This window comes from Rosa chinensis, chromosome 3 (assembly GCF_002994745.2).
Source record: "Rosa chinensis cultivar Old Blush chromosome 3, RchiOBHm-V2, whole genome shotgun sequence".
NCBI lineage: Eukaryota > Viridiplantae > Streptophyta > Magnoliopsida > Rosales > Rosaceae > Rosa > Rosa chinensis.
The window spans coordinates 33,200,574-33,214,630 of NC_037090.1; the positions used below are offsets into that span (position 1 = coordinate 33,200,574).

The following is a 14,057-nucleotide window of genomic DNA, read 5'->3' on the forward strand; positions in this document are numbered from 1 at the left end:
TTGTGTGAACTAACAACCAACAACAAAAGAAAACAAAATTATGTTGTGTGAGATTCATAACACACAACAAAAATAAAATGATCACTGTTGTCTGAGTAATCAACAGACAAGGGAGATAATTTTACTTTAGTTGTGTGTTACTTACCTCAGATAACAAATAGTAAGTTATATCCGTTGTCTGTTATTAGTTTCAGACAACAAAGAATGAGTTATATCCGTTGTCTGTTATTAGTTTCAGACAACAAAGAATGAGTTATATCCGTCGTGTGTTATGAATCTCAGACAACAAAGAATGAGTTATATCTGTTGTGTGTTATGAATCTCAGACAACGGCAAATTTCCTTTTATGTTGTCTGACTGTGCCGCGGCATCCCCACGCATGCCATACCAGGCACATGCCTGCGCAGAATTCACACAACGGAAACTAGTATTCTGTTGAGCAAAGTACTATCACACAACAGTGAAATCACCGTTGTCTGATGATTCAATCACACAACACTCACTTAGACCACGGTGAGCTTGGTCATCACACAACACAAATCCACCGTCGTCTGATGACCTTTTTGTAGTAGTGTATATTTGAGCCTGCCTAATACACACGACTTGAAAATAAAACGAAAACATTTTTGGGAGACAAAATGTACAATCAAAGGGTTACACTAGAAAAATTGTTTACCAAGTGCTAATAATAATTTTTTTTTTTTATCGATGGTTGATTGTATTAGAGGATCTAGAGGATCAAACAAAATACAAGAGGTACAAGACCCAAGCGAAAAAGGCACATAGACCCAGTAAATGAGGCACAAAGCCCCAACAAACATAAAAGAAAATCCGCAATGAGTCTAACCTATATAAAAGACAAAAGTGCAAAGAAAACTAGCAAACTCTAGAATCTTATTAAACTGCCACAGAGGGATCTGCTGTCGCAAAGTCTTGCTGCTAAATTCGAGCAGCTTCTTGGATAGAAGCAACCATTGCAGAACACACAGGGCTGAAGGACGCCCAAGAGAAAAGTAATCGTAGAGGGTGTGATTGCCAAGGCAATCTGAACTACCTCTTTAAAGTGGACAAATCAGCCAACGGACGAAAGATTGCCTACATGTGGTGGAGAACCGAGTCGATCTGGAACAACGGTAGTTGTCATCAGCACAACAAAATCATTTTTCTACACAAGTGGTAGAGAACTTGCAGCAGTGGTTGATGAGGATCTTATCCTCTTATTCTCAACTAGTTTTTTTTTTTTTTTTTTTGAAAGGGGTTTGGAACTCAGCCTAGCTGGGAGGCTCAGCCCCACGCCTGGTTCCATTTATTATATTAATAGTAAAATTTTGCATCAGGGGGAGGGGGGGGGGGGACATAGCACCTATACCCCGAGCTACAGATAAACAATGACAATAATCCTCATAGAGAACATCCTGTATTAAAGCAGGTGTCTCCCCTAACCAAACATCATCAACGGAACAACTACCAGCAAGATGTGCAAGCCTATTTGCAACACCATTTGCTTCACGGTAAATCTGTCGGATTCGAATGAATTGGAAAGCGTCAAAATATTCTTTACAATAATCCAGAACCTGACTTACCTCCGAGAAATTCTTCTCCTCACTCTTAAGAGCAGCAATCAGGATGGCAGAGTCGCTTTCAATGTCAATGTCAGCCCAACCTTGGTGAATACCAAGAAGTAGACCAGCGCTACACGCCTCCGCTTCCATATTTAGAACCGAGTGTATATGTACAAAAGGTCTAGCCAAAGCAGCAATACCCATGCTAGAATCATCCCTCACCACTACTCCAATACCTCCACGACCATCCTCCAAGCAATACGCCCTATCAACATTAATTTTAAGCCTTCCACTCGGAGGACATTACAACTTAACCTTGGGCCTGCTCTTTTTCTTAACTGCTTTAGGATGGTATTTTTGAAAATCCTCCATCAACCTCATCATCCATTGTGTTAGATTCATGGGTTGAAAATTGGCCCCCTTCCACAGAATATTATTCCGCTCAGTCCAAACTGCCCATAGACCCATGAGAAAATAATCCCTCTGATCCACTGTTAGAACATCTAGCACCTCCAGTACCCAATCCACCACATTACCCGCTGGGTGTGTTATAGTATTTAATTTCAAAGGGCCAAAAATCCAAAAACAATGAAGTGCATGACATAATTTAAACACATGTGTACCTGTTTCTAATCCATCCCTGCAGAAAAGACAAAGTGGGTCCTCCACCCTCATTTTTCCTTCTCAAAAGAGCAGACTTTGTAGGTAAGATATCATGCAAAAAAAGGCCAAACAAAGGACTTCACCTTTGGAGGCACACGGGCCCCCCACACCAAACAAATTCTCAACTAGTTATTGCTACGGTAGTTTGATTTTTTTTTCCCTTCTTCTTTTTATTAGAATCAATGACATGCATTAATGCTACAATAAAGACACCATATTGAACATATCACATCTGTAAATGTATATCTGATATGCAAATATGTACTGTAGAATTATTCATAATTCAATATATGGATATACATTACAAGAAATATACTACAATTCAATATGACAATTACATACTAGTCTTTAGGAGACAAATCCGCCATTTCCCCTCAATTATTTCACCTTCAGCACCTTGTTTCTAGCTAATAACTAAATAAATACATACATAAGCAGGTGATCATTGGTTTTGTCTTTTTTTTTTTTTTTGGGTCAAATAGTTCATTCATTAACAGAAACATAATACAAATATAGATGCAGATGTACATGAGGAAGCAAGGGTCCTAGGCCTAGAGCCCAATAGACAAAAACTTGATTAACCTACATCTTCCAGAAAAGAACAAACGGAGGCTCAAAAGTCCAACAATAACCAAAAAAACCATAGATCTAAAATCACATAGCACTGCCTCCAGGAGACCAGCCGCCATGGAGAGGTAAAAATTAAGTGCTCCAGGTCTCTGCTAGTACTGGGGATTCACTCCAGGTTTCCGCATACAATCCTAGCATATGCTGTGGTCTGACTTGCTAATGCCAATTTTCCACCAGTTTTCGTTTTTGGAAACTACACTTCTCAAGTCCTTGGCCGTGAGAACAAAGCCTTCTACTTTTGAATCGCATTTCACATTGAAGGCAGAGCCGGGAAGCTGGCCTAAATCCTTCTTTTGTGTTACCCACTCGATCAGTTCTTCGGCGCCGTAAATGTCATCTTTTTCAAGCATGCCCACTGACGGGGAACTTGAAATACTACCCATTTTTGCGTTTTCAATTGCAACGTGACTATCATTACTGGTAGTTCTGTATGTCAATAATGTGCCTTCTGTAATGAGTAGCATGCTACATAGTGGATCTCCCATTTGTAAAACCACGGAGCCCTCGGCATACACCACTGGCTTTAGATAGTCACACACCATTCCCAATACTCTTTCATCCATCCTTGCAAGCTTCGGTACCTATCAAATATAAGATCGCGGAATTAGCTACGTTATGTTGCATATATTTACGAACAAACCGTTCATTTCAGCCTAGAACTTTTTTTGGGATGCAAAAGAACTCAAAAATGTTCTTGCAATTCAAGATTCATGTATGCTAAAAAAATGAAGAATCTGGGACACACTTTCTTTAGCAGTTTCATGCCGAGGAAACGCTTCAGATACTTTTGGGTATAGGTTGGAAGAATAAAGAAAAGATCCTCAGGATCAGCATCTTTGTTCTCTCTCAGTTTTTGCTCTATGTTCTTCATAATTACTTTCTTCATTTTGTCTGGGAGGTCATTTCTGTCCATCCATCTTGCTATATCATTCTCTACCAATTGTATCTTGTTTCTCATGTCCTGCTCCCGTCTCTGAGTCTCCATGGACAGAAATGTCTGTTTCACCACAAACGATTAATAAGCTCGATTAGCTGCTTAAATCCAGCTTAACTACGTACAGGTATGAAAAAACCATAAAGGAAATCATGTGTGTATTCTAGTTGAACACGTCTACAAAGATACAGTACCAATAGAGAAATTCATAACCAACCTGTATATTTCCAATCAGATATAGAAATAGTAGCAAGCCGAAGACAGAAATAAAAGCTGCAAAGCAAGTTTCCCACACATAAGAACTTGTTTCAAGATTCGTGCCAAAATTACTGCAAAAAGCCAGAAGCAAATATTAAGACATTAACAATGAATTAGTGTGCATAAAACCTATATTTGAAGCTCAAGAAAAGGAAACTAGATAATTAAATGTTTGAAACTACACGTTTATGATTAGATCATGGTCCTATTTATCCAGTCATCAGGTTATTAAAGAATTTGAAGTGATTCATATTTAGATTTAACATCAAGTGCCGAGACTAAATCAATCTATTTTAAGTGTTTTAATCACAACCAATGATATCAAGTTCAATGATTCATGACTGCAATTATTTGATCACATGATAACCGGATGAACACCACCATATTCGACCATTGCAAAAGAAAATTATAGTAAAACAATAAAAGATCAAACTTATTGTAAAAAAATATTTGACTTTCCATGCATATAAGCAAACCTTAGATTACGCAATCCCCACCAAAAAGAATAAGATAACTTCGTTCCAAATTGTATATCCCCCGTGATACCATTTTTGAGGGAATCCAAATATATTCCAAAATCAAAAGGGGTATTAGAATTCTCTTCACCACTTATAGGACACAAGTGATTGAGGAATGTGGCATTTCTTGCAGTAGTATTGTGACCCTCGCAGTATAAGGTACTCATACATCCTTCAACATTTGTATTATTATTTACACATGCCCGATGCCAACAAGACGTTTCTCGTTGAACAGAAAACAAGTACCAAAAAGCTCCAACAACCTAAAAAACAACAGACAAATGATTTACTAATCACTCTATTAATGAATAATGAAAGCTCGCTTAGCTATATATATCTTCTTCTTTTTTTGTGAAAACAAAAATGATAATTCAAGTAGGCGGATTTCAACAATTGAGAGATGTATTTTTAGCAACCAACAAACCTCAACAATGCGAATTTGTCACTTTTGAAAAAATAATCAATCTTTCCCAGGTCAGCGATTTTATATAAAAAAAAATTCATCAAGTCTAGTTTGAAAACTAAAGATTAAAAAGAAGTGACATGATGAGAATTTAACTTACATGACTTGCAAGGATATATAGAAAAAAATTAAACAGAGCTTTAGTCCATATTCCAGTAGTTTGTCTGAGTTTGTGAGATGATAGGTAAATTCGATAGATCCTTGGCAGATACTGAGCTAGGAGAAAGACGTTTAGAGTCTTTCTATGCTCCCAGTATCCATGGCCTCTCATTTTGAAGAAGACAAATACTAGAAGCAGCTGGAAAGAATAAATAATTTTGGTTAGGTAGCTATCTAGCTACTTATTAATTAAAATAGCTATTTTAATTTTCCCTTAAAATAATCAACTCAAATTATGATCTGCTTACTTGTGGCGTGGGAAAAACAGCTAAAATGCTGGTCAGCGTAGAGTGCCATGCTAGCTTCCCAGCAACTAATTTAGCAAATGGAATTATCTCAGCTGCTGATACCTTCGAAAATTCCCAATCCGATGCCAATTCATCAGACTTTTTTTCTTTGTGTACTTTGTACGCATCGTTAATGGCTTTGCAAACATGATATATGATATTCACTACGAAAGTGACATCAGTGAGCGATCGCAAAGTGAGAGCTATAGTCCTCAACTCTTTGTCTACTGCAAGGCACTTTTGTTCTTCATTGATGACCGGAATGTAGAAGAACAACGGGTCTAATGAGACCGCAATCACACATGTAATTACGAACATCGTATTCCAGAATGAAACTGAAAGAAGTGTTTCTTCCAATTTTTGTTTTGTTGAAACTGCATCTGGATCTCTCCACAGGGGATCTCGATCTCTCCCCAGGGGATCTCGCGGTTGCGCCTCAACATTGTCAGAATTGTACTTGCTTCTCCGAGTGATGCTGACAAAAGAAAACAGAATCAAACGGAATAGATGAGAAAGAGAAAATCAAAAACCAGATCGACTCATCATTTCTTTTATGTGATATGCTCTACATTTTTATGTTTGTAGAGAAAAAAACCAGATCGACTCATCATTTTTATGTTTGTGTTAGATAAAAACAGATTGACAAACTACTTATCTTAATAAACATACTTTTTTGGTTCTGTATGAACGAAGAAGAACAGTTCATATGATAAAAAAAAATAAAAAAAATCAGCCAAAAGTACGCTTTATATATACAAGCATATCATTATTGAATTTGATAAAACTAACCTCATCATAGGGTCTTCATCGGGTACCTACTTGCTAGACATATATGATATATATTGGGCAGGATAGGATTTCTGAAAGCTAGTCTTGAGAAATTTTTGAAAATATGGACACTGCAGATGATTGATAACCTGAACCTTGATGTGTGTATCTTATATGGTAATATCAGTTTAGTTATATATATGTGTGTGTGTGAGTGACTCATGAAAAAATTACATGAATTATTGAGGACTTGCATTCAAATTATACACATGGACAACTTATATTTGGTAACATGGAAAACGTGTATCGTTGTGTGGGTGGACCTGACTCTGGTGTCATGATATAGTAATATGAATTTCACAATAAAAATCAATTGACAGTGGTTGGTTGGAGAAACCCAAATTTTTATAAACAATTATTCATAAGGATATGGGTCTCCAACCATTAGATTTGTTTATAAGAATGCCAGTCCCTCCAATGGTTAGTTGTGACGCTCATATTACTATATCATGATATCATAGCCAGATTCATCAACGAGTGAACGCGCAATTGTCAAATGTGCTTCATGTCATCCAATATAAATTGTTCATATGTAGGTATTGAAAATTTGTCACACATGCATTGACATGTGAGAATGTGAAGTATATCCCATATTGAAAAAAACCAATACAGTTTATAAAAATTTAAGCCTCTCAAACCATCTTCAATTAATTTTGATTGTGAAACATAAATTATTTTATCGAAAAAATGAAACAAATAACAAAGATGAAACAAAACTTTATTAAAAAGATGAAACAAATGTCATCCAAAAAAAAAAAAGAAACAAAGATGAAAAAGGCAAAAGCTTGAAAAGACTCGGGATAATATAGACCACAAATACTGGGCCAAATAGGAATCTACATTGCCTAGTATGTTGGGGCTTTCATGAATATTGACGAAGACCTAACTTTTGTACGTCCATAATTGAGTCGTCTTATCCCATTACTCTATCAAGACTAGGGGTGGGTTCGGTTTGATTCGGTTCGGTTTTAGGCCAAAACCGAGAACCGAATCAAATTAAACCTCGGTTCGGTTCAGTTCGGTTTTACATTTTTCTTACTTCAACACCGAAAACCGAACCTAACCGGTTGGTTCGGTTCAGTTCGGTTATGTTCGGTTTTTTTTCTTATATAAAAATTATTTAAAACAAATTTTTTTTTGTTTGGAAGGCCTATTTGATGGTTCTTTTTCTATTTCAACTAGCCTTTTAAGCTCCTTGCTCACCAATTTACTTACAAAAATTACACTGGAAACTAGGAAATAAGAAATCAAGGCCATTGGAGCCTTCTCAATATGGCCATTGGAGCCTTCTCAATATGGAAAAAATCAAGGCCATTGGAGCCATTTCGATATGGAAAGAAAAGAGAAAAAGCTAAAAACATTATCTAGAAATATATCCTCTAAAACAGCTGGAAAATTTTGATAATTGGTTCTTGTTGCCTGCAAAATGAGACGAAAATGCTTCAGCCCAAATACATTAGACAAAAAAGAAGTTGATACTGACATACTTTAAGGACTAAGAGAGTAAGAGCTTCGTACAAAATTGCCTTTTCACAGAAATATAGGATGCAAAGACAAGGTAATAACATGAAAGAAAACTTACAAATCATCGCTGTTTGATCTGTATTCTAGATACTTCTTCAGTATGTCATCAACATTTAGAGTACGGGGAAGTTTAACAAGCTACAAGAATGGATATGGGCCTAAATATATGGGATATCAAGTGAATATGGGATATAATTTGGGCATTTTTTTTTTTGGGAGATTTACAATGCAATGGAAGGATGCATCAGAATTAAGAACATCAAAAGCTATGCACATAATAACATCTGAAATATGCCAGACCCACCATTCAACAAGTATATGCCCCAAAAACATTTACTCTCTACACTTGGACAAACTGGCAGGAGCTAACAATTTTAGTTTTAATGGACACTTCCTGCTCAAGACTTCTGACCAATCACATATTCTTTACGCCAACAGAATAGGAAAAGAATACAGGTTTTTAATTTTAGTTGTGACAAAAATAGAAAACTTGGAGAGTATAACTGACTAAGAGAAAACAAGAACCAAATAAAATTATACAAAGCCACTTCCAGAAAGATAACTTAAGGCATTGTTTAAAATGTTGTATGGAAAGGAACATATCTACCTTGCCCAGATGAGTAACTGATTCACAATCATCAACTAGTTGTTTCCTTAAAGCATGTGGCATTCAAATCACAAGTTCTTCCAAGCGTATCGTACCCTTTAATATAAAAATTAAATAAATAACAAATAATAACAAAACAAAGAAAGAAAAAGAAAAGCTCAAAATCTGTAACTTGAAATTTTATGACTAAACCAAGAGATAATTTGCGTTGGTTTTCAATAACATAATAAACATCAGCACATGCTAAGGATGCTTTAGGTAACATAATCAGAGGATACCTTAACGACAAAGTCATTCTTTCTCTCCTTGCCTCTTGCCCCTGCAAATAATTTCACTCCATTTACACAAAAATGTTCACCTGGTCAGTTATTGACCAAGAAAATAATGCTCAACCATCTTTGGATGTAAATCCAATGGCAGAGAGAATTATTATTAAGTTGAGGTGTTTTGTTTTCAATCCTTGGATGTAAATCTAAGGGTTACTGAGCATAAATTATTTGGTCAGCAACTGACCAGGTGAACACCACTGCCATTTACATTAGCACCTATAACTATCAATACAATTACTTATACAGCAACAAAATCTTCAGAACCATAACTACAAAGGAATAAGGGAGACGTGGGTATTGGCAGACTCACATTGAAGGTTCAAGCCTGCATCATGAGAGGAACATTCAATCCAACCGTGCCTTTCATTTGGCACACCATCTCAGACCCATCATTAACAATCCCAGCAGCTCCATCTTTGCCATTATCAACAACCCACAAAATAATATCATTAGTTGCTAATAATCACCACATATTTATGTAAACCATAGATAAAAAAAAAAAAAAGACTCAAAATTCAAAACCCACATGACAAAGCATGAATTAACAAATCAATAGCACTAATAGATTATAAAGCCACAGACTTTGGGCCTATGTTTACCCAAACAATAAGCAAATGATTCCCAGAAAGCAATAAGGTACCGGCACCAAGAATGTTCTTGATGTCTTCGGCAGTTCGCTCACCTTCAAGTGAGCAGCAGCTTTGTCCTCGTCTTTTAACATTGCAGTGGACAATATCAGCACCATACGACTCCATGGGATCTCCTCTAGGTTTCTGTAACAAAAAAAATCATCATATAATTGATTTAGCACTTAGATCTACAATCCCATACTTCACAGCAACTACAAAATCAACTCAAACTATTCAATAACTCAGAGATCCAACATTACCTGAGCCCAAAGACGGCGACTGGCTTCGCACCAACGAGGAGGGTCTTCTCATCCTTGACCATGAGCTCATCCTTGCTAAGGAGGTCCTTAGATATTAATATCTAAGAATTTCCTTGATATACTCACTTTTTTATCGCATATCCATATCTCGACTGTGCAGTTTTTAAGTTCTTAACTTCTTATATACATATCAATTCTGCAAATTTTCAGTCAAATTGATAATCGTTAAGGTATTAAACTAGATTAAATCAATTAACTAACCGAATTATCCATCCTGAACTGTTCGTGTTCATAATTGTAAATCGCAGTTTTGAATGCTTTAATGATTATCAATTTGGTTGAAAATTTACGAAGTGATCTATACATTAGGACCTAAAAACTGAACGGTCGAGATGCAGATATGGGATCGATTTAAGAAAATAAAATCTAAGGAGGTTCTTAGCATAGAAGGCCTGTATATATATGTGTGTGTGACCCGCGGCAAAATTACATGAATTATTGAGGACTTACATTCAAATTATACAAGTGGACAACTTATATTTGATAACTTGCAGAACGTGTGTCGTTGTGTGGTGGACGTGACTCTAGTGTCATGATACAGTAATATGAGTTTCACAATAAAAAAGTGGTTGGTTGGAGAAACCCAAATTTTTATAAACAATTATTCAAGTATTGAAATATTTGTGATATTTCCAATATATCCCATGATATCTCTCTTTTGGATCGGCCGATATATCTTAGGAGGTTAATATCTTATCTTCTGCCGTTTCTCCTGAAATTTCTCTGACCTCGTCAAATATCACTAACATATTAGATATTTGAGATATATCCCCGATAAAGTGAAGAATTTTGGGATATATCTCTGATAAAGTGAAGAAATATCTGTAAAATCTGATGAAAAAAAAAAAGTCTCAGTAATTCTTAAATACAAATCTGTGTGAAGAGAGATCTCCTAAAGGGAAATCTGAGTGAGGAGAAATCCCCTCAAGGTGAATCCAGGCGAAGAGAAATACCCTCAAGATGCGATTCTGTGTGAGAACTGAGAATTAATTCTCTAAATGCAAATGTGTGTGAGGAGAGATCTCCTCAAAGAGAATATAGATGAGGAGAAATCTCCTCAAAGAGAATTTGGATGAGGAGTATTCCCTTCAGGGAAAATCCGAGTGAGGGTGGAATTCAAGTGAGGATAAATTCCCTAAAGACAAATTTGGATAAGGAGAATTCATGATGAAACAATTTCAAAAAGTAACTTATTCACTTCATCTTCCTTAATTATATGGGATTGACCTCAATTATATTAAAATTTCAGACAAAAAAAACAGACTATTGGGTTATTATCCCCTTATAGGGGAAACAATCGGTAGTCTAAATAAAACTATAACTAGTCTAAATAAATCTATAACTATCATGATCATCACTACAATTGTCTTGGTCTGATTGTTGCATTTTTGTAGACTAGCGAGCTGCTTTTCAACCACTTAGAGTCTCCTTTTGAATGTAGAAGAAGTTGACATTCATATGTATTTATATGTAATTCCAATAAATTGATTATTTTAAAATGAGATATTTTCTCCTGTATCCCCGATATTTCCTATATCTCACATTTTCAAAGTTCCGATAGATATGTAGATATAAATATTTTAATTCTTGAAATTATTCATAAGGATGTGGGTCTCTAACCATTAGATTTGTTTATAAGGATGCTAGTCCTTCCGATAGTTGGTTGGTTATGATGCTCATAATACATTATTACTATATCATGATATCATAGTCAGATTCATCCACAAGTGAACGCGCAATTGTCAAATGTGCTTCATGTCAATTAATATATAAAATAGTCAATTAATATATATATATATATATATATATATATTTTATATATAAACGATGGTCCAATTATCTTCAATTAATTTTGATGATGAAACAAAATTATTTTATCAAAAAGATGAAACAAAGATGAAAAAGGCAAAAGCTTGAAAAGACTTGGGATAATATAGACTACAGAGACTGCGCCAACATGTTGGGGCTTTCTTTAGTATTGATGAAGACCTAACTTTTGTATGTCCATAATTGTCTCATCCCATTACTCTGTCATGAATTCTGAAATTGGGTGATAACGACGTTATCGTTATTATCTCCCCATAAATAATTAATTCCTCCAACATTTTCGGGCTCGATGGTTTCACCAAGCCTTTAGCAGTTACTTGTAGTTAATTGTTTAGTAATATGCCGGTGAGCTGTGATCTCTTAGAGCATCTTTAGCAGACTCTCTATTTTGGCTCCTTAGCTATTTTGGAGAGCATGTTTAGCTTTTTATCTATTTTAACAGCTGCACCAGACTCCTAAGTGACTCTCTATTATAACTTTTAGCTATCTTGCTCCTAAATATAGAGAGCGAGATGAGGTTTTCTATAATTTAAAACATTCCTTTTAAGTTATTTTATGTAATTTATAAATACATTTAAACTATTTAATCTTCATTTAAAAAATAATATAAATTCAAAACTAGCTAAAATAGAGAGCATTGATGCAGACGTAATTTTAAAGTGGCTAGCTAAAATAACTTTTTAGCTACTTTAGCTAAAATTTGACTCAAAAATGGCTAGCATTGCTAAAGATGCTCTTAGCAAGTTATAATTTAAATATTATAAAAATCATGAGTTGTTAAAGGAAAAGCACATTATGTGCCTTCGTCAAAGAAACAGATGAAGAGGGAATCAAGCAATTATAAATCACAACTCAATCAGCATTTAGTATCATCAATGTAATTGATATTTCCGTTGTAATGCTATCTCTATATAAAGGGGTTATGAATGAAATGAGTAGACCAATTCCAATCCATTTTTACTTTAACACGTTATCAGCACGCTTAGAGCTAATAGCCAAAAAAAAAAACCTCAATTCTCTAGTTTCTTTCTTCTTCCCGAAAGAAAAAATCAAAACCCTAGAAAAAAAAAAAAAAACATTTTTCTTCTTTTCTGCCGCACCCTAATAAAAAAATTTAAAAAAAATTCCCCGACCAACACCGGCCTCATCCAGACTGGTCTCATCTCCCATTGTAGCAACCTCCGACCCAACCTAGCCCCAGCACCCCTGCCCAGTCTCTCACAACCGGCGGCGACCACAACCCTTCCAGATCCTTCACCCAGCCCAGAGCAATTTGCTCTCTGCACCCACCGGCTTCCCGGGTCCTCGCCCAGCGCCTCCGATCCAACCTTGCACCGCCGGACAGCCAGATCGATCATTCAACCTCCAGCCCCGCATCCGGCAGCAACCACAGCCCCGCCTGCGTCAATTCCAGTAGCCTACCCGCCTCCACCCATCATTGCTGCAGCAACCCAGCCGGCAAACCCGCTCCTGCCCACCCGACCCGCCTGCGTCGATCCCAGCACCGATCCCTGCAGCACCAGACTTCGTCAACCAGACCTACACCTGCTCCTCACACTCTGACCAGCAGGCTTTTTCGACCCAGACTCGACGATCTGCGTTCCATTTCCTACCCAAACCTGTCGAAGAACGACGAACGAGATTCCGACGACTCAAAAGAAATAGTCACCGTACCCAGACCTCCGACGATCAGATTTGCTGAACAAGTCCCGGACCAACCTGCTTCGACGACCCAGATTCAGGAACTACACCCACCTGCAAACTAGACGGAGAAAGAAGAGCAGAAGGAGGAAGATGCGAAAGAAAAAAAAAACAAAAAAAACAAAAAAAGAACTGACCCGGCCCAAAGAAAAGAGCCGGCCCAATTGTCAAAAAAAAAAAAAAACAACAAGGTGCTGTGGCCCATTGCTAAAAAGAGAGAAGAAGCGGCCTAGTTTTTCTCAAATCTAAAAACATCGCTATGCACGCCTGCATCAACACGCGCGTGCGCTAGGATTGTTTTATTTTCTCGAAATCAAGTATGTTTTCTTTATTTTATTATTATTATTATTTTTAACCAAGCATGTGAATTTGATTTATCTTTTCTATTTTTAAGCATGTTTTAGATTTTATTATATATGCTTTTATTATAAATTTTTTTAGCATGCATAGTTAGATTATATTAATCATTTTAAGCATGTTTTGTCATTTATGCTTTATATAATTATCTTTAAGCCATGATTATATATTTGATTTTTGAGCATGCCATATATATCTATATATATTATTTATGAAATTTTGACCATGTTTTTATTTTATTTACGCTTATATAAATTATGTCTACGCATGCTTTGTATTTTACTATTGTTTACATTTTATTTTATGCATGATATATTCTTGCTATTATTATATAATTTGCTATGATTATGTGTAGTATATAATTTGTTGTATATTTATGAAATTTGAGCATGCCATGTACTTTATTTCTTATATATGCTATGATTAAATGTGCTATGCTTATTTTTAGAATGCAATATACA

The 14,057-nt window shown here is 36.0% G+C and overlaps 1 protein-coding gene and 1 long non-coding RNA gene across 5 annotated transcripts; both read right to left on the bottom strand.

Annotated features, from left to right (window-relative positions):
• Nucleotides 1-2,533: 2,533 nt before the first annotated feature.
• Nucleotides 2,534-6,826, bottom strand: LOC112193463 (cyclic nucleotide-gated ion channel 1). The gene is made up of 7 exons (XM_024333615.2): nt 6,264-6,826; nt 5,436-5,949; nt 5,129-5,326; nt 4,524-4,828; nt 4,007-4,118; nt 3,601-3,852; nt 2,534-3,436 (listed from the first exon to the last, which is right to left on the bottom strand). The coding sequence occupies exons 1-7, from the start codon at nt 6,269-6,271 to the stop codon at nt 2,987-2,989; spliced, it is 1,839 nt and encodes a 612-aa protein (XP_024189383.1). The 5' UTR covers nt 6,272-6,826; the 3' UTR covers nt 2,534-2,986.
• Nucleotides 6,827-7,542: 716 nt separating this feature from the next.
• Nucleotides 7,543-9,783, bottom strand: LOC112193742. 4 transcript variants are annotated; one of them, XR_002933999.2, is made up of 7 exons: nt 9,652-9,783; nt 9,445-9,535; nt 9,073-9,176; nt 8,712-8,752; nt 8,434-8,529; nt 7,885-7,964; nt 7,543-7,721 (listed from the first exon to the last, which is right to left on the bottom strand). It is a non-coding gene; the product is annotated as an uncharacterized LOC112193742 (long non-coding RNA). The 4 variants fall into 4 exon arrangements; XR_002934000.2 differs by lacking the exon at nt 8,434-8,529; XR_002934002.2 differs by lacking the exon at nt 7,885-7,964.
• Between the last annotated feature and the right edge of the window lie 4,274 nt (nt 9,784-14,057).

What these genes read in the sequence shown, in the direction of transcription:
- LOC112193463 (XM_024333615.2), bottom strand. An exon ending in CTGTTTTTCCCACGCCACAA is followed by an intron (nt 5,327 to 5,435) that starts GTAAGCAGATCA and finishes TATTCTTTCCAG; the next exon opens with CTGCTTCTAGTATTTGTCTT. An exon ending in GCATGAAACTGCTAAAGAAA is followed by an intron (nt 3,437 to 3,600) that starts GTGTGTCCCAGA and finishes TATATTTGATAG; the next exon opens with GTACCGAAGCTTGCAAGGAT.